This window comes from Mesocricetus auratus, unplaced genomic scaffold (genome assembly GCF_017639785.1).
Source record: "Mesocricetus auratus isolate SY011 unplaced genomic scaffold, BCM_Maur_2.0 Super-Scaffold_100007, whole genome shotgun sequence".
In the NCBI taxonomy this organism is placed as follows: Eukaryota; Metazoa; Chordata; class Mammalia; order Rodentia; family Cricetidae; genus Mesocricetus; species Mesocricetus auratus.
In genome coordinates, this window is record NW_024429191.1 from 6,863,060 (window position 1) to 6,888,498 (window position 25,439).

Sequence of the window (25,439 nt, forward strand, 5' to 3'; positions counted from 1 at the left end):
GCCTCCCGAATGCTGGGATTAAAGACATGTGCCACCATCACCTGGCAAACAAATGTTTTAATTAACTAAATAAGTGAAGTGGAAAAACAAAAATAAATAAACTAAGAAAGATAGCAAAAGCCATAGATTTTATTGGCATGTACTGGTCACACAAAGTCAGAGGTAGACTATGTTTTTTTAAAAATGATATTTCTTCTTTATTTTGTGTGTATGAGTGTCTGACTGCATGTGCATATAGGCACTGTATGTCTGAAGAGGTCAGCAGAGGGCGCTGCATCCTCTGGAACTGGAGATGGCTGCGAACTGCTAGGCAGGTGCTGAGAACCAAACCTGGATTGACAGCTGAACCATCTCTTCAGCTCACTGTGGCGGCTCTGTGCGTACATGTAGCACATTTGGACCTTGCTCATTGTGGTGGTTCAAATGAAAACGTCTGCTAAAGGCCCACAGGAAATGGCACTGTTGTCAGGTGGTGTGACCTTGTTAGAGGAAGTGGTCCCTGTGGGCAGGCTTTGAGGTCTCAGATGCTCAAGCCACACCCAGTGTGAAAGTCACTTCCTTGCGGCCTGTGGATCCAGATGTAGAACTCTCGGCCGCTTCTCCAGCACCATGTCTGCCTGCACACTGCTATGCTTCCCACCATGATGATGATGGACTGAGCCTCTGAACTGAAGACCAGCCCCAGTTAAATGTGTTCCTCTGTAAGAGTTGACTTGGTCATGGTTTCTCTTCACAGTGGTTAGATCCTAACTAAGACGCCATCCTCATGCTGAGAAACCCGGTGAGCACATTGTGAAGCCAGCCATATCCTCCTGGTGGGAGCTGTGCCAGCTCATCAGAGGCATGCCTGGAGCCCTCAGTGGCCACTCCTAGGCCAGTCTCAGTGTCCCCAGGGCTTGAGACAGGACTTGGCAATCTTTCACTGGCTTTTTACAATGGTCCATGACCTTACATTCCACAGACTGGGGAAATCAAAGCCACACCATTGGAAAGTATGTGTTAGGCGGAGCAGGAGGCTGTGGCTTTCAGATGAAAAGGAAGCTCTGAAGGTATTGATTACTTTTCTCATTGCTTTGACAAAACAACCTAAGGAAGCAAGAGTTTATTTTGGCTCCTAGTTTGATTGTACAGTCCATCAAGTGGGGAAGGCGTGGCAGGAGGAGTATGACGCAGCTGGCCAGATAGTGTCCACAGTCAGAAAGCAGGGAGCTGTGAGTCCTGGAGCCCAATTCACTTTCTCCCTTTTATTCAATCCAGGATCCCAGGATCCAACCCATGGGATGGTGCTGCCCACATCTAGGGAGGGTCTTCACACAGCAGTTAACAGAAATCTAGAAACACCCTCAAAAAGATACCCAGGGGTTCGTTTCCCACGTGATTTTAGATCCTATGAGGTCAATGGTCAAGATTAACTCACATCTCAAATGTGAGATGATGGCAGACCCAAACCATGAGCACAGTGGTCACTCCAGGTCCACTTGAGGCTTCCTGGCTGGATAGACTGACTACATGTACCAAGGGCAGCTGCCACCCATGCCTGTGAGCTGCAGAGGAGACACAGCTCTCTTCAAAAACTTCTCAGATAAAGCTAGGATTCTTGAAAAGAATTTCAGGATGAGTCAAAAAGAATTGAGGTTTATCAACAAGACCACACCTCCTAATAGTGCCACCCCATTTGGGAGCCATTTTCTTTCAAATCACCACACTGAGAAAGGAAAAATACAAAATGTACGGTTTGAGGAGATTAGGAAAATTAGGAAGTGCAATGTTGGAGCCAAATCCAGATAAAACGTTTAAAGAAAAGCCAAGTGCTAAATGGAATAAAAGGAGTGGTGGCCTCAGGCAAGACCACACTGAGCTAAGCAAATTACAAATTATGAAAAGAAATTAAAGAAAAGCAAAGGCAGTGAAGAAAAGCAACAGCAACAGAAAACTGGTGCAGATGTAACTGAATGAGGAGGCCAAGTTCCAGCCGCAGTCAAGGATCAGAACTTGGCAGCTTTGATCAAGTGGTTCTGACTTTAGAATCAAGGAAACAGGAAAGGAATTGTGAAATACTTCCCTCCATAGCCAAGGAAGGCTACTGAGGCGGGCATGTATCAAGGGTGCCCCTGTGTGGAGGCCCAGAGAGGCTATTGTGGGAAGCTGTGAAGGTGAACATGGATTGTGTTGGAGACCCCCAAATGTTAGACATGCCAGAGTCATGGGATAATGGACTAAACATCTGAACTATAAGCAAACACCCAATTAAATGTTTTATTTTATGAGTGGCTGTGTCGTAGTGTCTCTTCATAGCAACAGGACAGTGACTAAAACACGCCTTTCCTCACTGGCTCATGGTACAATCTGGGTCTTGTCTTTCCCTCTACCACTTAAATTTGTTTTCTTTCTTATCATTGTTTTCCTCAACAAAAGCCATGTGCAGGGTAACCTATGGTTTGCATCCTGTTTTTCCTAAAGCTTATCAGATACATGACCTTATCATGTCTGCAGATCCTTGGGAACCCTGGCTGTCCTTGTCTGTTAGTGACTTTTCATTCTAAACATCTAGTTTTGGGGATGGCAGTCAGACTAACTGTTCAGATGGTAGTAGCTGTTCAGTTGGAACCTGCACCTCACCCTACATAATATGGAAAACAGCCATTCCTATCTTCTGTCTTTCTGCCTCCAAACCCTGCCCAGAGAGTCTCCAAATTCAAAAGAAACAAAAACCAAAACCAAAAACAGTTCCTCATTTTTGGCAGTTATTACAATTTCCTCCCCTGAAGTTGCCAGCCACCCAAGTCCCCAAGTAAAGAGCTCAGCTTTTGACAATACTTGGGCACAACAAGCCCAATTTGTGGTAGGCATGTCATCACCCCTTGCCTACAACCTATAAAGTCTTCCTACTTTAGTTATTGGGGGGGGTGGAGTGCTTCTCAGGCCTCAATCTCTGGGACTGGAGAAATAGCCTGGGAGTTGTTTTGCTCAAATAAACTTTTTGTTTATAACTTTTCAATTTGGCTTAATCTGGTTTACTGGGTCAGTGAAGAAATTCGTTATAGGGCAAAGGGTTGGGGAGGGCAGAAAACCTATTAGTAGCTAATAGACTGCCATCGGGAGTCCAGCATTTTCTGTTTATCAATAATTGGACCCACACTATTTTCGCTTTGAAAATGAGCCATTTGATTTTACTTCTTATATTCTGTATGACTGATCTACATCTTAGCACTCCTGTTATGTTTTTAAGTTTTGAGTCAGGATCATCAGGTTGCTCTGGCCTTGAACTCGCTATAGATTACAAGTTGCCCTTAGATTTACAGTGGTCCTCCTTCGTCACCCTCCCAAGTACTGTGATCAGAAGCATGTTCCAACACCTAACTTCATAGCTTAGATCTGTTCCCGCTGCTCCAGTGCCATCCTGTGAAAGCTTGTGAATACAATGTACCTGCCAATGAGTTAGCTCCAAACTTACTTAAAACAAGCAAACCTGTTGGTCACAGTGGAACACACCTTATTTTATTTTATTAATTTTTTTCATTTATTTGAAATACCAACCAGTTTCTCCTCCCTCCTCTCCTCCCATTCCTTTCCGACCTCGCCTCCCTTTACCTCTCTCCCCATTCACTCTTCCTCTGTCTCCATTCAGAAAGGGGAGGGCCTCTCATGGACTTGAACAAAGCATGGCACATCAAGTTGAGGCAAGACCAAGCTCTTCCCTCTGCATCAAGGCTGGGCAAGGTAATCCAGCACAGGGAACAGGTTTCCAAATGCCAGCTAAGCACCAGGGACAGGTCCTGATCTCACCACTAGGAGTCTTACAAACAGACCAAGCTACACACCTGTCACACACATGCAGAGGGCCAAGGTCAGTCCTATACAGGCTCCCTAACTGTTGGTTCTGAATCCCATGAGCTCCCACGAGTTCAGGTCAGCTGTCTTTGTGGGCTCCCCTGTCATGACCTTGACCCCCCCTGGCTCATACAATCCTTCCTCCCTTTCTTTAGCAAGACTCCAGAGCTTAGCCCAGTGCTTGGCTGTGGAACTCCACATCGGCTTCCATCAGTTACTGGATAAAGGCTCTCTGATGACAATTAGGATAGTCACCAATCTGATTGCAGAAGGTGGCCAGTTCAGGCACACTCTCCACTATTGCTAAGAGTCTTAGCTGGGGTCATCCTTGTGGATTCCTGGGGGCTTCCCTGGCACCAGTTTTCTCCCTAACCCTGAAATGGGACCCCTTATCAAGATGTCTCTTTCCTTACTTTCAGACCCCCAACCTGCCTCCTGCACCCAGTCCACCCCACCCACTCCCTCAAGTTCCCATCCCCCTGCCATCCCCCCACCCTCACCCTCAGTTTCCCCAGGAGAGCTCTTCTATTTTCCCTCCCCAGGGGAATCCATGCCTCCCTCTTTGGGCCCTTCTTGTTATCTAGCCTGGGGTACATGTGTTTAATTATAGCACTTGGGAGGCAGAAGCAGGTGAATCTCTAAGTTCCAGGCCAGTCTGGTCTACAAAGTGAGTTCCAGGACAGCCAGGGTGACATAGTGTAGTCCTAGTGGTAGGGAGAAAACTTTGGATTTTTTTTTTAGCTTCAGTCACCCATGGCTAGATCAGTGGTGGGAAACTAAGTCAAGAAAGATAAGGGAGCTGGGGACACAACTGTCATTCAGTGAAGTGCTTGAAGTGCTTGCTGAACAAGCATGAGGACCTGAGTTCAATCCCTAGAACCTACATAAAGCCAGGCATGATAACACATGCTTGCAATCCCAGCACCAAGACGACTGAGACAGTAGGATCCCTGGAGCTCACTGGCCAGCCAACCCAGACTGCTTAGCAAGTTTCAGGCCATTGAGAGGCTCTATCTCAGTCAAGGTGGATGGCTCCTAAGCAGTGGTACCATGATACCAGAGGCTGGCCCCTGGCTTCCACATGTGCTCGAACACACACACACACACACACACACACACACACACACACACACACACACACACTGCACCCACACAAACTCATACCCATACACACTTACACACAAAAACAACCAGCAAACCTCCTGTGCCAGACTGGTCTGACCATGCCCATGGCCTTGTGGTGACCCCGGCAGCCCTGCCCTAGCATTGGTCTCCAAGTCTTCCTGGGGAAGAGGGGTGGAGGGAGAGGCGGGAACAAGGTATTTAAAGGATCTGGGAGGGTTCCTGGCCTTTCAGGGTGTGGCCATTCACCAACAGAAAGCCATTCATGGCCAGGTTCAGGCTGTTTCTACTCCTGCTGCTGGCCCTGCCACCACAGCCCTCCTCACTGCCATGGCCAGACACTGCGCAGGGCACCATGGCAGGCCTGATCCTGACTGCACTAGAGAAAGCCACCTTATTCCTGGAGGACAGGCTGCCTGCAATCAACCTGGACGGAGCAGTGGGATTCCAAGTGCTAGAAGGTATGTGATCCTTGCCACCGGATGGATGCTAGGAAAGCCAGTTCCCCCAAGACCTGAGACCCCAGGGCCCCCTGGATAAGGTGAGGATCCTTGGGCTCTTCCTGAGAGTGTGGTTCTCAGCCAGCTCTTATCAAACTTTGTAGAATAATGACTTAAAGACAATATGAAAAAATATTTGGCAATTATAGTCTCAGAAGGAAAAGATCTCTTTGACAGCCCTTTCTGACAGGCTGGGAACAGTAAGGGATTATCACTCCCCTTGCCTAAGGGTGGCTGGAGACAAAACAGGAACCCTCCCCCAAAACATGCCCCTGCCTGATTTCCTCCCCTTCTGACAAAAGCAGCTAAAGGCCCCAAGAAAACAGCCAAGTGTTTGTTAGCTTTGGGAGGCATATGATCTGGAAGGAGTGGGCTGGAAACTGGCCAAAGTACACCAAGACACAACGGTGTGCGAGCATATGAGTACTCGTGCAGGTGGCAGTGAGCTCCTGCCCAAAGTGACAAAGATCTCATGCCTGGTGTCTACCTAGTCTTGGGCAATAGTCGTCCCCTCGGAGATTCCCATCCCCTCCAGGCTGAGATTAAGTGAGACAGAGACATATGCAGTTTTGCCAAACCCCATCTAGCATAAGCTAGATGAGGTGATGTGTGCTTGTGATCCTAGCTCTCAGGAGACAAATCAGGTGAGCTTTGTGACACTGAGGCCAGAATGATATACATGGTGAGTTCCAGGACAGCCAGGGATACAGAGAGAGATCCTGTCTCCAAAAAAAAAAAAAAATCCAACAAGGAATGAAGAAGGAGGAAGAGAAAAAGGAAGAGGAGAGATAGTGGGAGGGAGAAAAAGAAATAATAGTCATGATTTACCTCAGGCTGTCTGGCTTTCATACCAATGCTACCCCCCATAGTTTTAGGAACCTATGAAGATATCTTAAATGGTAGATAAATAGACACCGGCCATAAGAACAAATCCATGCCTCCAAATGCCTTCACCAGTCTAGACTGTTCCCTGCTTATCCCTCACATACTAAAGTCTGTCAAGTCAATACAAAAAGCTGAGATTTGGGGCTGGAGAGATGGCTCAGTAGTTACGAGCACTGACTGCTCTTCTAGAGGTCCCAAATTCAATTCCCAGCAGCCAAATGGTGGTTCACAACCATCCATAATGAGATATGGTGCCCTCTTCTGGCCTGTAGGGTCATAGGCTCATATGCAGGCAGAACACAGTATACATAATAAATAAATAAATCTAAAAGAAAGGCAAACTTCGTTAGTTGCTTTCTTTGCACAACGGAAAATGCTGTCTCCACACATTAGCTCACTTAATCCCTAAAACATCCCCCCTAAGAAGTAACAATTTATGATGATGAAGGAAGAGAGAGTAAGTGACTTTTTCTGGCCAGTTGATGAAAAGGCATGGAGAGTGAAGATTTGAACCTAAGCCTGTTTCTAGAATTCAGGCTTAACCTCACCCCCAGCCCAGATCTGCTTTATAGGAGCCTCATTTCCACTCAGGACCATGAGTATAGCCTTGAATGTTTTTCCCTGCACACGTTTGATCAAATGCTAAGATGAATGACCTCTGACCTCCCCTTCCAGTGCAACTGAAAGGAGTCCATGAAAAATGGGCTTCCAACCCCCTGCTGCAGCCTCTCAGCTTTCGTGCTGAACAGCTGGCCAAAACACTGTCTGCTCTACTACAAAAATCCATCTTCTACCTCAAGCAGAGTGACCCCACATACCTAAGAGGTAAGAGCAGGGTGGGCCTATTGCATCCTGGGTGCTCACTGAAACACCTAGATATGAGCTTCCCCTGAAGCATGGCAGGGTCAGGACAGTCCACACCAGTCACTGGGAAGCCACAGATGACACAGCCACTTCCTGGCTTTAATCCAGACTACCCATCATAGACCAGAGAGACAATCTGAGGTGGCCTGACTCCTTGCAAAAAAAAAAAAAGTCCATCGTCTTGCCCCTTTTAAGGATCCCCCCACAGAGCAGTGGTTCTCAACCTTGCTAATGCTGTGACCCTTTAATACAGTTCTTCATGTTGTGGTGACCCCCAGACATAAAACTATGTTCATTGCTACTTAATAACTGTAGTTTTGCTACAGTTATAAATCATAATGTAAATATCTGTCTTTCCCAATGGTCTTAGGTGACCCCTGTGAAAGGGGTCAAGACCTACAGGTTGAGAGCCACTGCCACAGAGGCTCCTGTCTTATAAGCCTCATTCATCTGTTCCTTGTAGATGGGCTTTTCTTTCCCACCTGCCAGTTCCCAAATAACTGACATGGAGACTCAATATTAATTATAAATGCTCGGCCAATAGCGCAGGCTCATTACTAACTAGTTCTTACAACTTAGATTAACCCACTTCTACTAATCTACGTATTGCCACATAGCTCATGGCTTTACCTGTCCTCCAGCATGTCTTGTTGCCTCTGTATCTCCTGGCAACTCCTCTAACCCTGCCCTTCTTCTCCCCAGAACTCTGCTAGTCTGGCTCTTCTGCCCAAACCCTCCGGTTCAGCTATAGGCCATTCAACTCTTTATTAACCAATGACATTAATACATATAGGACTAATATATTACATATAATACAGGAGTATGGGTGAGGGGGTACTCACAGGAGTATTGGTGAGAAGTTACTCACAGGCTTATGGGTGAAGGGTTACTCACAGGAGTATGGGTGAGGAGTTACTCACAGGAGTATGGGTGAGGAGTTACTCACAGGCTTATGGGTGAAGGGTTACTCACAGGAGTATGGGTGAGGAGTTACTCACAGGAGTATGGGTGAAGGGTTACTCACAGGAGTATGGGTGAGGACTTACTCACAGGAGTATGGGTGAGGAGTTACTCACAGGAGTATGTGTGAGGAGTTACCCACAGGAGTATGGGTGAGGACTTACAGGAGTATGGGTGAAGGGTTACTCACAGGAGTATGGGTGAGGACTTACTCACAGGAGTATGGGTGAGGGGTTACTCACAGGAGTATGGGTGAGGAGTTACTCACAGGAGTATGGGTGAAGGGTTACTCACAGGAGTATGGGTGAGGGGTTACTCACAGGAGTATGGGTGAGGAGTTACTCACAGGAGTATGGGTGAGGAGTTACTCACAGGCTTATGGGTGAAGGGTTACTCACAGGAGTATGGGTGAGGAGTTACTCACAGGAGTATGGGTGAGGAGTTACTCACAGGAGTATCTCTGTTTCCCACCTGGCTAAATCCTCCCTGTCAGTTGGCTGAAACAGCTTTATTCATCAATCAATAAGAGAAACATATATTCACAACATACAGAAGGACATCCCCCATCATCTCTCTTTTCTAAAATAAAAGGGAAGGTTTTAAATTTAACATAGCAAAGTTATATATAACAAAACAGTTATCAAACAATAATTATAGTTACAATATTTAGTCCATTAACATTTGACAAAATTTAAAGAAAATATTCTATCATCTATCCTATCTTTGTGAGTCTACAGTTTTATATGTAATCTATCTTTTACCATACCTAAGGAAAATCATAACTATCTGTCTTCAATTCCATCAAAGACCCCAGAAGGATAAAATATAAACTCTAGAATTGACAGAGACATCTTGCTGCCTGGAGAGTCACCCTAAGTTCCTTTGTAATGTTGAGTCATCCATCTTCAGCCTATAGGCCCAGAGTGTCTGACAGACTTTTTTTTTTGGTTTTTCGAGACAGAGTTTCTCTATATTGTTTTGGAGGCTGTCCTGGAACTCGCTCTGTAGACCAGGCTGGCCTCGAACTCACAGAGATCCGCCTGCCTCTGCCTCCCGAGTGCTGGAATTAAAGGTGTGTGCTACCAACACCCGACTCTGACAGACTTTTTGATGAAGCAGGAACATTGAAGGACCATCCTGTCCCTTGGCAAGTTCAGCAATCTCTTTTCTTTGTAACCTGCTTGTTTAGTTTGGACAGTGTGCTGTCAAGCAGTCCAGGCAAGAGAAGTTTTTGTCCAAATGGCTGTCCTTGCCACAATGAAGGCAAGCCCAATAATGAGTTTCATTGATACCCATCATTCTCTCTCATGTAATTGGTGTTGCCAGGAATAAATGTGCCTCATTGTCATGAAAAGTCCTAAGTTAAAAAAACATTTTAAATGTCGTATTCTGTAAGTCTTTGAAATGTTTTAAGACTATCTCTCCTTCTCAAATATGTCTCTGTATATTTAGAGAACTAACATGACTATAAGTTTTGACTATTAAGATGACTATCTATAAACTGTGCTTTTTAATTATACATTACATTTTGTTTTGTTTTTCGAGACAGGGTTTCTCAGTGTAGCTTTGGAGTCTATCCTGGCACTCGCTCTGTAGACCAGCTGGCCTCAAACTCACAGCAATCCGCCTGCCTCTGCCTCCCAAGTGCTGGGATTAAAGGCGTGTGCCACCAACATTACATTTTAAATGAACTGTATGGACACAATACCTAAACGATAGTAGAAAATATACATATAACAAAACTAACCTTAAATTTGTATCAGTAAACTAAAATCTAAACCAATGTATTAATTTTATATCATATTTTCTTTAGAAAGAGATTGACTGTGATCACGAACTATTTATGATTAACCCCATTTAAAGGAAACAAACATTTATAAACAATATTTGGGTATTTGGGGATTTGAACATAGTTCCCTCCAAACTGCTTCCTGCTGTTTGGGTGCACTGTCAGTCCCATGGGGATCCTGAGAAAACCCAGTGAGGCTGCATTGTCTCAGCTGTTTTGGATGTTGCACCACCTGGGCCACTGCTTCAGGGGCTCTTGCTTGATCATATTAGTCTGGAAGGAATTCACAGTTTTTCATCTTCTATGGAGACAAAAGCAGAACCTCTTTTGCAAAGTAACATGTCCTTAGACTTAAATTTTGAAGTCAAAGCATTGTGAAAATATATAGGTGGGATTAATCCAGCAGCGTTTATAATCAAATGTCTTTTAGCAGCTGTTGCTCTTTCCTCAGCAGTCAAGCAATTCAAAGATGACATAATAACATACAATATCCAGACTCTCTGTGTATTTTCCATCTTTATGTGGCTTTTTAAAATTACTATATTTTGGTTTTTTTGAAACAGGGTTTTTCTGTGTATCCTTGGCTGTCCTGGAACTCGCTCTGTAGAACAGATTGGCCTTGAACTCACAGAGATTCACCTGCCTCTGCCTCCCGAGTACTGGAATTAAAGGTGTGCATCACCAACGCCCAGCTCTATTTCTTTTTTAAGGACTTTATACTTTTTTTCTCTCCCAAGCCTACATATATTCTTAAACACACTATAAACTGTTTAAAGGGGTTTTGTTGTTGTTGTTTGTTTTCCATCTGGATCTTTCTTTACTGTATATCTCTATCTTTTCTGACCACATGAGTCTTTATTCTGCTAAGCTGCATGGATTAAAGCTGTGGCTTGGTGGCTGGCTCTGCCTCATTCTTGACTTCCCGGGAGTCTAGCTTCGTGGCAGAGGTACTGGCAGGAGACATGTTTATTGCCACAACTCTGCAGAGTTTCTTGGTCCATGCTACCACCAAGAAGTGTGCCGCCAGCTGCTCATAAACACCACCTAAGATTTGGCAGCAGGGCCTCTTAAAAGAGCCCTGCAGTTTTTGGCACTAACATTGAGTCAGGAAGCCTCCTGTAGAAAACAGAGCCCATCTGAGGGAACGCTGCTACCACCATGCTTGACACTATTCTTTTGTGTTCAGAATTCTTTTTTAAGTTTTCTTGACCTGCCTTGTCTTGGCAAGGTTTTCAGTCACTCTTTTTGGTGTCCTGTTTGTCAACTTAGCTGGGATTGACATGCTGATAATTATCATTTTGATAATTTTTGTTGTCATTTTGATAACTCTTAGTTTATCTCTAAATAATTGGTTGATGTAAGTGCTAAGAAGCAGACCTTAGAAAAACTTATTAAAACACATTATAAAGATATTAAAACCCAGACTGAGGAATTACATGGAGAACCAAATTCAGCATTGCATTTTCAGGTTAAAAACGAAAACTCTAAGGTCTTAAGAGAACCACCTTTAATATATCCAGTAATGGAATAGATTCTAGAAGAGCTACTTGGAAGCCTGTGACAAGTTAGATTTAGGGAAATTCAAGGAAGTAATAGTCTCATATGCCATCCATTCACCATTTGTGAAGCAGATGATAAACACATGGTCTGTTTGTAATAGAGTTATCCCTATAAATTGCATAGATTTGATTAAAGCTGTCCTAGATCCTAGACCACAATTACAGTGGACTTCCTGGTTCATAGAAGAGGCTAAGGATATTGAACAAAATACTAAAGCTAAAGGTATAGATATCTTACAAGATCAAATTCTTGGTGAAGGAAATTATGCTCCTTTAGAAAGGCAATGTCAATATGATGACCACCTCTTGGGTTTATTCCATGTAGCAGCTTTGAATGCTTGGAACAGAATTGGAGAAGCAAGAAAGAAAACTGAATCATTTACAAAAGTTATACATGGCCCGGGGCTGGAGAGATGGCTCAGAGGTTAAGAGCACTGACTGCTCTTCCAGAGGTCTTGAGTTCAATTCCCAGCAACTACATAGTGGCTGACAACCATCTACAATTCAATTTGGTGTATATGTAATAAATAAATAAATCTTGAAAAAAAAGTTATGCATGGCCCAAAGGAAGCATTCATGGATTTCTTACAAAGGCTCATCAGCAGTCAATAGCGTGATATCATACACAGAAGCTAGAAAAATAATAATTGAAATTATGGTTTTTGAAAATGCTAATGCCCAATGCAAAAGGATGATTAGGCCTTTAAACTCAAGATCAGCACCTTTGGAGGATTGGCTCTGAGACACAATTAACATTAAAGTTCATGGTCATGATGATGATACATGGATAGGCAAGGTGATTTCAAGAGGTTTAAAGAAAAATCAAATGTCAAATGTTTTAATTGTGGCAGACAAGGTCACCCGAAAAGGGCATTTCTAGAAAAAATTCTTTTTATAAATATATTCCAAACAGACCATCCCTCCCTTCTGAATTATGCAGAAGGTGTGACAAAGGCAGGCATTGGACAAAAGAAGGTAGGTCCACAAGAGATTATCAAGGTAATACTTTACTGCTTGGAAATGCCTTGAGGGACTTCTCACAGACCCTTATGCAAAGCTCTATGCCAACTTCTGTTCAGTCCTTCCCTGTTGCCTTGGAAATCACTTCCCAGAGAAAATCAAACTGCTCTGGATTATAGAAGAGCCATAAAAGAGAGAACAAAAAAGTCAGAAAAAAAATCACAAAGTGAGTATATTGGCAAACTTCCATAAATGAGCAGAGACCAAAATTAAAAGTACAAATAGCCAGGCGTTGGTGGTGCATGCCTTTAATCCCAGCACTTGGGAGGCAGAGGCAGGGATTCCTTTGCTTCTCTATTGCCTAAAAATGGCATCTCATCATTATTGATTTAAAAGATTGTTTCTTTAGTATATCATTACAAGAAAAGAACAGAGACAAATTTGCCTTCACAATGCCTACTTATAATAATTCTCAGCCTGCTAAGAGATATCAATGGAAGGTTCTCCCACAGTGAATGTTAATTAGCCCCACCTTGTGCCAATATTTTGTAATGCAGCCATTGGAAATAATACATAAGCAATTTCCTCAATCTATATCATATCATGACATGAATGACATTTTATTGCCTAATTCAAATATAGATCATTTAGAAAAAAATGTTTGAAGAAGTAAAGAAAATTTTGCCTTGTTTGGGATTACAAATTGCTTCTGGCCAGGTGGTGGTGGCACACACCTTTAATACCAGCACTCTGGAGGCAGAGGCAGGTAGATCTATGTGAGTTCCAGACCAGACTGGTCTACAAGAGCTAGTTCCAAGACAGCCTATAAAGCCACAGAGGACCCTGTCTCAAAAAGTAAAAAAAAATGCTCCTGAAAAGATATGAAGAGGAGATTCTATTAATTATTTAGGTTATAAAATAGGTTTACAAAAAAATTAGACCTCAAGCTGGGCAGTGGTGGTATATACCTTTAATCCCAGCATCTGGGAGACAGAGGCAGGTGGATCTCTGTGAGTTTGAGGCCAGCCTGGTCTACAAAACTACACAGAGAAACCCTGTCTTGAAAAAATAGCCCCCAAATGGTGCAAATTAGGAGAGATGGATCTCAGACTCTTAATGATTTTCAAATATTGCTAGGAAACATTTCCTATCTACAACCTTGGGATAAAAGCTGATTGTAAAGGGAAACCTTACTGCCAGCCTGGTTCCAGAGCCGCATCAGTCCCAAATAAACACACAGGAGGCTATATTAATTATGAAGCTGTTGGCCTTGCTTGTTTCTTATTGGCTAGCTCTGACTTAAGTATTTATCCCATAATTGCTAATCTAAGTATTTCTCTTATCGGAGAGGTTTCCGGGCTTCCTACCCCATGGCGTTACCTCTTGACTCTCTGTGTTTCTCCTTCCCAGAGTCCTCCTCAACTCCTAGTCCCACCTATCTTGGTTCCCTATTGGCCAACAGTGCTTTATTGACATATACACAGGACTTCCCCCATCATCTCCTCTTTTCTGTCTAAACAAAAGAAAGGTCTTAACTTTAACATAGTCAAATTATATATAACAGAACAGTTATCAAGTAAGAACACAGTTACAATATTTTGTCTACTAACATTTAGCAAGATTTAAAGAAAATATCATCCATCCCATCCTTGTGAGTCCAAAGTTCTATATGTAGCTTATCTTTTATCATAACTAAGGAAAACTATAATCATAACTATCTGCCTTCAACTCCATCAAAGACCACAGAAGGATAATATATAAACACTAGAATTGACAGAGACATCTTACTGCCTGGACAGTCACCCGAAGTTCCTCTGTAATGTTGAGTTCAGCAGTCACTTTCCTGTGGGTCCTGCATATCCAATTTACACAGCAACAGTCAAGCAGTCTAGGCTAATCTTGCCATGTTGAAAGCAAACTCCATAACGAGTTTCTTTGATGCCCATCTTCCTCTCAGATGTAATTGGTGATGCCGGGAGCAGACATTTCTCATTGTCAAGAAAAACCTAAAATATTTTAAATGCCATTTTCTGAAGGTCTTTGAAATGTTTGAAGACTATCTATCTCAAATATATTTCTGTATATCTAGAAAACCTAACTTACCTAACTATAAGTTCTGACTATCTATAATCTGTATTTAATTATGCATTATATTTTAAAAGACAGTATAAGCACAATACTTAATCAAGAGGAGAAATATACGCATCACAAAATTGACCTTGAATTTGTATCAATAAATGAAAAACCATACCAATACAAAGTATTCATTTCCATACCATAATCCCATTTTTCCTTTAAAAAGAGATTGATTGTGATCATTAACCAATTATAAACAATCCCATTTAAATGAAAACAAAGATTTATAAACAAGATGGGAATTAGGACGTCGCTCATTCCAAACTGCTTCATGCTGGAAAGGGGCGCTGTTCATACCATGGGGATCATGACAAAACCTAGAAACCTGTATAAGTCTGTATTTTCGGGGTCTGTAAGACTGCATCATCTTAGCTGTTTCAATTGTTGGAACCCCTGGTCCACTGCTTCCGGGAGTCTTGGTTCATCAAACCACAGAAGCCTGGAAGGAATCCTCGGCTTTTCATTTTCTGTAGAAACATAAACAAAAACTCCTTTCCCAAGTAACATATCTTTATACTTAAATTTTGAAGTCAAGGCATTTTCAAAAGATATAAGTTGAATTAATTTAGCAGCATTTATAATCAAGTGTACTTTAGCAGTTGTTCCTTCCTGAGCAATCAAAAAACTGAAAAACACAATAGTATACAGTATCCAGACATTTTGTGTATTTTCCATCTTTATGTGGCTTACATTACTCTATTTCTTTTACTTTATTTATTTATTTATTTCTCTGAGACAGGGTTTCTCTTTGGAAATCAGCCTGCCTCTGCCTCTGCAGCAAATCCTACCAGCTTGCACCACCACAGCTAGATTCTCTATTTATCACTATGCCGTTTCTTTTTCTCTCTCAATCCTATGTATATTTTTAAACACACTGTAAGCCTTTAGAGGTTTCTCTTCATCCAAGTCTGACTTTACTGTAAATCTTTATGTTTTTTCTGGTCACATGTCTTATCTGTTAAAACCGTGGCTGTTTAAACTGCAGTTTTTCCAAGATGGTGGGCGTAAGCGTGACTCCAGCTTACCGCCTCAGTCCATGCTGACATCCAGCAAAAGCTGCCGGCTTGGAGATATGGTCATTGCCACTTCCAGCTGTCCGTACACACCTTTCAATTGTTAGCAGAGCCTCTTAAAAGAACCTTGTTTTTGTTTTGTTTTGTTTTGTTTTGCTTATGCTGAGTCAGGATGACTTTCTTAAGTGAGCCGTGCATGAGTCTCTGCTTGTAGATAGCAAAAGAGCCCACCTGAGAAAACGCTGCTACCAAAAATCTGTGCTTCTCTCCATTCTTCTGTTTCTAAAATTCCTTTAAAGCTTTTGTCATTCTACGTGGAAATTCATCATCCCACTCCTGATCACCATTATGTAAAGGGAAACCTTCCCGCCCCTTTCTTTTTGTTTAGACAGAAAAGAGATGATGGGGGAAGTCCTGTGTATATGTCAATAAAGCACTGTTGGCCAATAGGGAAGTAAGGTAGGTGGGACTAGGAGTCAAGGAGGACTCTGGGTAGGAGAAACACAGAGAGTCAAGATGTACCACCATGGGATAAGAAGCCCGGAAACTACTCCGGTAAGAGGAATACTTAGATTAGCAGCTATGGGATAAATACTTAAGTCAGAGCTAACCAATAAGAAACAAGCAAGGCCAACAGCTTCATAATTAATATAGCCTCCTGTGTGTTTATTTGGGACTGATACGACTCTGGAACCAGGCTGGTGGGAAGGCTTCTCTTTACACCTGATCAATGGATTAATTTATACAAAACCTTAGATGGTGACAAGAACTTAAATAGTCCCATGGAATTAACAGCTGAAGCTGAGAGAGAATTGTATTTTGTGGAAGACGAATTACAGATTTCACATGTGGATTGTGTGGATCTAAAGCTTAATTGCATTCTAGTCATATTACACTCTAAGCATTTCCCAACAGGGGTTTTAATGCAGAGGGGAGATGTTATCATAGAACAGATCTTTTGCCACATAAACTAAGTAAAAATTTTAAAATCTATGTGGAAAAGATCTCTGAGTTGATCCTAAAAGGAAAATTGAGAACTCATCAGATAGCAGGAATAGATCCAGTAGAAATTATAGTGCCTTTTACCAATGATAAAATTTACAAATTATGGGTAGAAAGTGAACCCTGGTAAAGAGGTTCTAGTAATTTTTTGAGAGAGATTAATGACAAAAGCAAGAAAATTCAACTTATAAAGAGAACTAACTGGATCCTTCCTTACATTGTACAGGAAACACCAATAACTGGAGCCCCTACATTCTATGCTGATGCAAATAAAACAGGAAAGGCAGAATACAAATCATAAAGTTTAAGTAAAGTGGATCTAAGTCCTTATAATTCTGTCCAAAAGTCAGAATTAGCCAGGGGTTGGTGGCATATGCCTTTAATCCAAGCAATAGGGAGGCAGAGGCAGGAGGATCTCTGTGAGTTCAAGGCCAGCCTGGTCTACAGAGTGAGTTCCAGGACAGCCTCCAAAACAATACAGAGAAACCCTGTCTCAAAAAATCAAAAAAAATGTCAGAATTATATGCTATTCTCATGGTGTTAATGAATCATAAAGAACCTCTCAACATAGTTACTGATTCACAAGAAAGACTTATTTTGCATATTAAAACCGATGAATTTATACCAAATGATACGGAATTGACTTCATTATTTATTCAGTTACAGGGCATAATCAGGAATAGGAATCATCCCATATATATATAAAACACACATCCAATCCCATATGGGTCTGCCAGGCCCTCTGGCACAAGGTGATCATGAAATTGATCAGCTATTGATAGGAAATATGCTAAAGTCCTCAGAATTTAAAGAAAAAAACCTATGGCAGATGAATGTGTTCCATTTTGTAGAATTTGAAAAGTTAAAATATGTACATCACACCATTGATACCTAGTCAGGTTTTCAACAGGCAGCTGCTTTGAGTTTGGAAAAAGCTGATTCAGTAATTACATATTTGCTAGAAGTTATGACCATCATGGGTATACCTGCTCAAAATAAAACAGACAATGCTCCAGAACATGTTTCTAGTAAAATGAAACAGGTTTTTTTAACTTATTATGATAAAGCATATTACAGGTATGGCACACAATCCTACAGGGCAGGCTTTAATAAATCATAAATAATACATCACCACACCCTGTGCCTGTCAGATCTGTCTAATTCCTAGTACCTCAGAACCAACGAGCTCTCCACATAACGACAGCTCACAGCCTCTCGCAGGCCTCTTGGATAGTTTTTGACTCCCCACAGAATCAGTACACAGATGAAGAGGAGAGATGAGACCTTTAACACTGCACCCAACCTCCTCAGAAGCCCCTGGCTGGGCAATGATCTCATAAGAGCTCCACCTTGCACCCCATCCAAGAGGCCTGGGGACTTCTAGCGACACCTCACAGTCCCATGGGGTGCTGTGGATTTAGGCAGAACCTGTCCATAAATCCTTGGTATTGATTAGGAGAGTGTTCATTCCCCGACAAGTGAGAGGCTTTGTGCATCAGGTAAACTTCAGGGTCGTAACAGCCTCCCTTTAGATATGTTTAAAATTGTCTATGGTTGTGAGTGTTTCATCTGCATACATGTCTGAGCCCCATATGCATGCCTGCTGTGTATTTAGATAAATCCTATCCCCTATGGACTAGGGGGAGTGTTCTGGTTTTGCCGTTTTTGAAAGGGGGACCAGTGGCTATGGATGTAGCTCAGTTGGTAGAGTGTTTGCCTAACATGTACAAAGTCCTGAGTTCCCTCCCAACACCGTGTAAATCAGTTGTGGCGGTGCATGCCCATAATCCCAGAACTTGTTGAGGTGGAGACGAGGAGAGGGGAGCTCAAGGCCATCCTCAGCTATGTTGTAAGTCTGAGGTCAGCCTGGGCTGACCTCACAGAAGAAAGGTAACTGGTGTGATTCAAACTTCATGCTCAATCCAGGCAAAGCTCAGGCTTTGCCACCGATTGTGGGCTTAGGTCCCAGGAGGGTGTCCTGCTAGTTTTATGTCAGTTTGACAAAAGCTAGAGTCATTTATTTGAGAAGAGGCACTCGATGCTGAGAAATGCCCCCATAAAATGATGCCACACTCCTTTAATCCCAGCACTCAGGAGGCAGAGGCAGGCGGATTCTTTGTGAGTTTGGGGCCAGCCTGGTCTACAAATTGAGTTCCAGGATAGCCAGGGATACACAGAGAAACCCTGTATCAAAAAGAAAGAAAGAAAGAAAGAAAGAAAGAAAGGAAGGAAGGAAGGAAGGAAGGAAGGAAGGAAGGAAGGAAGGAAGGAAGGAAAAAGAAAAAAAGATTTGCCTGTAGGAGGGTGTGTGGTTAATGATTGATTGACGGGGGAGGGCCCATGTTGCTGTGAGTGGTTCACTCCTGGCAAGGCCTCCTAGGTGCTATAAGAAGCAGGCTGAGCAAGCACTCCTCCACAGCCTCTGTATCATCAGCTGCTGCATACAGCTTCCTGCCTTGTTTGAGTTCCTCATTGACTCCCTCGGTGATAGAGTGCGTGTGACCTGAGGGCTGTAAGCTGAAAGAGATGCTTTCCTCCCAAAGTTGCTTTTGGTCATGGTGTTTATCAGTGGAAACCCCAGCGTAAGACGAGGGGCATCCACTTTCTGGGCTGGGAATAATCATCACTATTGTGGATCTTGGTTCTCTTCCTCTCCTTCTCTGCAGAGTTCCAACCGAGCATTCAGCCTGGGTTTTGGAAGTTGCCCCATGCCTGGAGACGCACCAATGCCTCCTTGGTCTACCCCTGGCTGGAGCCCCTGGATTCATTCTCAGAGGAAAGCAGTGACGCATGCTTGGTGCAACTGCTAGGAACAGGGTGGGTCCTCCCTATCTCCCCAGTACCGAAAAGCCCCACAGTTTTCCTTCAGCCATAAGCGGAGCTTTGAGCAAATGTAGGTGTGTGTGCACAGCTGCTCGGTAACCCTCTCCCACCCTGCTCCGTGCAGTCCAGACCTCACTTTCCCTGGACCACAGAGTTTGAACTCCTCCCCAAAGTGGCTTTGTCCAAGTCCCTCTGTGCACAGGACAAAGCCTCGGTCCCCACCAGGCCCCTGCAGGGCCCCAAGCACATCTCATCCAGCCTCTGGGGGCCCCTTACAGACTCGGTGGGTCCAGGAAGGCAACTGAACAGTCTTACTCCCCATTTCCTTCTGCAGCTGACGGACTTGCAGCAAGGCCTAGGGCATTTTAGTGCAGGGGGCAGGGCAGGATGGAGGGGGCAATGTCTTCTTAGCCTCCTTCAGCTGACCCACAGAGGGGCCGCACCCTGGGTGGTGACCTATACTGTCATGTAGGGCATGAGTAAGTATGATGAATCCAGACCACACTTCCCAGTTTGCTGGGTTTGAATTGTCCTTTATGTAGGAGACTGATAGGAAAGATATTTGGGGACTCCGTGGAGTGATAGGAAGTCTCAGACACTGGTGGCTGTCCAAGCCCAGGACAGTTCAGCATCGGCTCCTCTGAGCTAGATAAGATCAGGACACAGCAGCCATGTTGTCATATACCGTAGTCCCAGCACTCAAGGAGGCTGAGACAGAAGGAGTGGGATACAGCATGAGATCTTGTCCCAAAACAAAGTAAGACCTGGGACACCTGTATTGTATTTGGTAACCCTTGTGCCCCGAACCCTCACCCTAACAATCATGGGGGAAACACAGGGTGTGTGAACTCTGGGTAGGATGGGAGGGAGCATTGTCCTCATCAGTCTGGCTTGTGTTCTCGCAGGACAGACAGCAGCCAGCCTTGCAGGCTCTCCAATTTCTGCAGGACCCTTATGACCAAGGCTGGATGCTCAGGCTACAGCCTGTCCCACCAGCTGCTCTTCTTCCTCTGGGCCAGAATGGTAAGTGCTGAGCAGAGAAGCCAAGCCTATTCTCAACTCTTTTTTCCTCCCATAGCTTGGCATGGTGTGCTGTGAGGCTCCCTGGCCCACGCTTTCTAGCGGCACTTGGAGCTGCCTTAGAGCGCCGCCTACTGTTTGTTCTCATGTCAGGCGCTACCACTACTTAACCCACATTGCCAACCCAAGCAAAATCCCCTCTATGGGTAGTTAGTGTTCAACCTATGAATGCAGCGCAACACAAAACTGTAATCCCACTTAAAACATTATAAAGTTTTCTGAGGGTCCTTTGTAACTCCACTGTGCATATGATATCAGCCCAGAATATCAAAAGGTTGGACACACCTGCATGGCCTTCCCTTTCTGGAAATAGACTTTGAGGCTCAGAAAGGCTAATCAGCGAGCCACGGTCATTTAGCTCCTAGTGGACAAACCAGAATCTAAGCTGACTTCGCTGACCTGCAGAGAGGCGAGTGTGGCTGGGAAAGGAGGAGAGCCCCTCCTCCAGACACAGCCCCTACAAAACCAGCTAGAGCTGCAGGCCCTCCCTAACTGAGCATGTGTCTCCCACACACCCACATCCTGGTCTCCTGCTGTCTGTCCCCCAGCAAGGGTGCACCCAGGGGCTGTTCCACCAGAGCCAGCACTACATGGATGTCTTCTGTGCCAATATGATGGAACTGAACCGGAGAGCCGAGGCCATGGGATACACCTACCCCACCCAAGACCTCTTCATGGAAAACAGTAAGCCTAGCCTTCTTCCCTCAGGGTAGGGGAGGGAAGAGGGTGCTGACAAGGGGACTGCATGCACACACTACAATTGCTAAATTAAGTAAACACCGAAGGTGCAAGCCTGGGGAGGTGGCTTTGTCAGGACCTGAGCTTGAGCCCCAGCGCTCCTGTGAAAAAACCAGGTGTGGTGACACGTGACCCGTGCTTGTAATCCTTGAGGCAGGGACAGGCAGAGCCCTAAGGGAACTGGGAAGGCAGAGACTGGATCCTCTGGACTTGGTGGCCAGCCAGCTTAAGTGAATGGGCAAGTCAAGGTCCCAAGAGGTCCTGTCTTCAAAAGTGAGGTGGGCCTAGCTAGATGGTTCTAGGGGTGAAAAGGTGAATTCAGTCCCTGAGAGTCACAAGGTAGAAGGAGAGAATCAGCTCCCACCAGCTGTCCTCTGATCTCTACACACATGCTGACGGGCAATAAGAAAATAAATAATGTAATAAAAAATAAGGTGGACAGCACTTTAGGGATGACACCATAGTTAACCTCTGGCCTCCACTTATACAAATACATATGTTGCTTATTAGGGGCTTAAATGTAACTGACCACTGTGTATGTTTGTCACAGTGACTGCTCTTTACTCACCAAATCCCATCTACTGAGGGAGTTCTGGACAGACTGACCAACTGGCAAACAGACCCCCCAACCCATCCCCAAGGTCTTGGAGATAAAGAGAAAGGGAGCCCTTGGGTGGCTGCTTCTTTCCAAATTCCTCCACAAAGCCTGACTCCTCAGTCTGGTGATAGGACCAGAGAGGAAGGACGAGGGCCTGGGAGCCTCTGGTGACTAAGACAGAACATCCAGCCCCTCCCCACCCCATAATCCTAGAGCAGAGGAGGCAGAAGCAGGCAGGTTCCTTAACCATGCCTCCTGTGGTGGCCCCAGAGACACAAGGAAAAACACAGGTAGAGACAGGCCTACAGAGGAACCTTGATGTGTGTTGCAGTTATGTTCTGTGGTATGGCTGGCTTCTCTGACTTCTACAAGCTGCACTGGCTGGAGGCTATCCTCAGCTGGCAGAAGCCCCTGGCGGGATGCTTCGGGAAGCCTGGTGAGTTGTCTGTCTGCCCTGGATGGGAGCAATGGTTGGTGGGGTCCTGGTTTTGGGGTCATTCAAGAAAAGGACGTACTGGCACTGAGCATTAACTGTGATTTGCAACACATACGTGTGTGTGTGTGTGTGTGTGTGTGTGTGTGTGTATGCTGGAGATGGGCTTTGCATTCTGAGAGCCCAGTTTGGCAAATGGGAAGGCATCCCTGTGAGGAAGTTTGACCTGCTGCACTTGTGTTAATAAATCCATTCCTTCAGCATTTCCTGAGTGTATGTGAATGTGCCAGACATTGTCTGGGTACTAGGGAAGTCAGGGCTGAAGGAAGGGAACAGAACCCCTACACACACAGACATGGTCATGCCAAGTTCTGCCAAGAGCTGAGAAAGCACAGTACACTGGAGAAGAAGTTTCTTTATACAGGTGTTATCAGGGAAGTCTGCAAGGAAGGGGTGACAGTTGAGAAGCCACGGGAGAAGCCTCTTCCAACCATGTGACACAGGACAGCAGATTGTCTTCAATTTTCCCATCTGAAAATAAATGAGCACAAGCATCATCACCTTCCAGAAATTTCCAGATTGTGCCCGCTACAGGGCAGGCTCCTGAGAAGTGCCAGGATCTTCATGAGAAGCTCGGAGTCCTTAAAGCAGCAACCACCTTTGCAATACGAAGAAAGCTAAGATGTGGTGATGCGCTGAGGCGTGGTGATGCGCTGAGGCGTGGTGATGCGCTGAGGCGTGATTATGTACGATGGTGATGTGGCGCCGTCTCTCTAGCCACTGGAGAGACTGAGGGCAGAGGATCAGAAGCCCAAAGCCTGCCTGGCCTCAGAGTGTGTCTCAGGTTGGCCTGAGCCATTCAGTGAGACCCTGCCTCAAAATAGCAATTGGGGGAGGGGCACTTCAAGTAGGCATAGGGTGTGTGCAAAGACCATTGCCACCAAATCCGATGACCTAGTTCCTGTGGTAGAAGAGAATTGACTCCCACAAGTTGTCTCCTGATCTCTACACACATGCCATATCACCCCCAAATAATTCAATGTAATAAGAATTTTATTTAGGTGTATGAGTGTTTTCCTGAACGTGTCTGTGTACCACATGTATGCAGTACCCACAGAGGTTAGAAGAGAACTTGGGTCCTCTAGGACTGCAGTTACAGAGAGTTGTGAGCTGCTGTGTTGGTGCTGGGAATCAAACCTGGGTCCTCTGGGAGCACAGGAAGTGCTCTTGACAGCTGATCTGTTTCTCCACCCCTGATAATAATTTTAAAAGGGATTAGGTGGCAGAGTGCAGGCCCAGCATATGCAAGACTCCAGATTCAACATAAAGTACCACAAAAATAAATAAGTAAAAGAAGTTACAAAAACAGCTTACAGTGGCTCACATATATAATACCAATGCTTGGGAGGCTGAGGCAGGAGGATTGTTATAATTTCTAAGCCAACTTGGTCTATGGGGTGAGAACCTATTTCAATCCAACAGCTTGTCTTGGTAGCACACACCTTTAATCCCAGCACTAGGGAGGTAGAGGACGCAGGAGGATCTTTGTGAGTTTGAGGCCATCCTGGTCTATAGGTCAAGTTCCTGGAGAGTCAGAGCTACATAGTGAGAAACACATCTCAAACAAACAAAAACAAACAAACAAACAAACAGTATTACCATGGTTTATAAAATGCAGAGGCCTAGGACGCTTAAGGAGTGAATGGTCCTATAGGGCAGACCTTTGCATTTCTTAGGAGCCCTCTAGAGGTTCTGATGTATGGGGTGGAGTTAAGAGGACAAACATGACCCTGTGGTGGGCTCTATAGATAGCCACAGGCAGAAACCTCTAGAACAGTGGTTCTCAACCTTTCTAATGCTGGGACTCTTTAACACAGTTCCTTGTGTTGTGGTGACCCCCCAACCTTAAAAATCATTCCATTGCTACTTTGTAACGGTAAATTTGGTACTGTTACAAACCTTAATGTAAACATCCAATATGTAGGATATCTGATCTACAACTACCAAAGGGGTCACGACCCACATGTGATAACCCCTGCTCTAAGTCCCTAAAAGGGTCAGGAGGGCAAGAGGCTTATTGAGTGAGAGTTAAAGCCTGTCCTTCTCCTTTGGCTCTTCTCCAGATGCAAAGAGGGAACTTCTGGAAGGCACTCCACATCGTCAGGGCATTCTAAGAAGAATTCGAAGATGGGAAAAACTGTTTACAGGTGACAAATACTCAGGGGCTCACTTACCCATCACCCAAGCAATCAAGGCTTTCTCCTGTTTGGTGGTGGTTGTTTTCCCCAGTACAAGGGGATAAGACCAAGGGTCTTGGGCATGCTGGTGAGTGCTTTACTACTGAGCTTTCCCACCTGTTTGCTCCCTCAGTGGGAAAAGGCCTGAGCCTTACTTGTAGAGGGCAAGGGAAGGGTTGGCATCTATGATGGTCTTCTTAGGTCAGGACACCAAATATGCCTACTCGGTGCCTGGAAGATCATCTGGAGAAATCCATGAAGCATTTATGATAGAGGGGAGGGTATTGAACAAAAGTCCAATTTGCTCCCGGGACCTCTCTCCTCCCTACAGATGGCTGCTCTTGCCACAACACAGCCACCGCAGTCGCAGCCTTGGGTGGCTTTCTCTACATCCTGGCAGAATACCACCCAGACAATGGAGAGCCACATCCACCCACACAGTCACCAGAGAGCGACTATCAAGATGGTGCTACCATGCCTGAGGTGCAGAGGATTGGCAGGCCTCTTAGAGTTTCTTCTTAGATCCTGGAGTCAAGGGTCACATGCTGAGGGAACACCTGGGGAAATTGAGCAGCTATAACCCCATCACCACATCCGGGTGTTTAAAAGTATCAAGAGAGCAGGGCCAAGGAAAGCAGAGTTGGAGAGTCGGGTCGACCAGATGTCAGCAGAGTACATAAAGCATAGTCAATTGCAGCTGAGTCTTTTGTCTTTTGTGTATATGTATCAGATCGGTGTTTGTTGAGACAGGGTCTCATAGGGTATCCCTGGCTGGACTGGAACTCACAGAGACCTGCCTGCTTCTGCCTCCACAGTGCTGGGATTAAAGGTGCATGTCCAGTTGTGTATCTGATAGTGGTGTGTAGTCCAGATTGGGCTCAAGATCCTCCTGCCTCCACTTCCAGAGTG

At 44.6% G+C, this 25,439-nt stretch overlaps 1 protein-coding gene across 1 annotated transcript; it reads left to right on the forward strand.

The window, feature by feature from the left end:
* The first annotated feature begins 5,171 nt into the window (after positions 1-5,171).
* Positions 5,172-25,226, forward strand: CUNH16orf89 (chromosome unknown C16orf89 homolog). The gene is made up of 8 exons (XM_005081696.4): positions 5,172-5,414; positions 7,014-7,163; positions 19,288-19,438; positions 20,350-20,467; positions 21,073-21,208; positions 22,192-22,296; positions 24,417-24,500; positions 24,862-25,226. Exons 1-8 carry the CDS (start codon positions 5,219-5,221, stop codon positions 25,050-25,052), a joined length of 1,131 nt encoding a protein of 376 aa, XP_005081753.1. The 5' UTR covers positions 5,172-5,218; the 3' UTR covers positions 25,053-25,226.
* Positions 25,227-25,439: the final 213 nt, after the last annotated feature.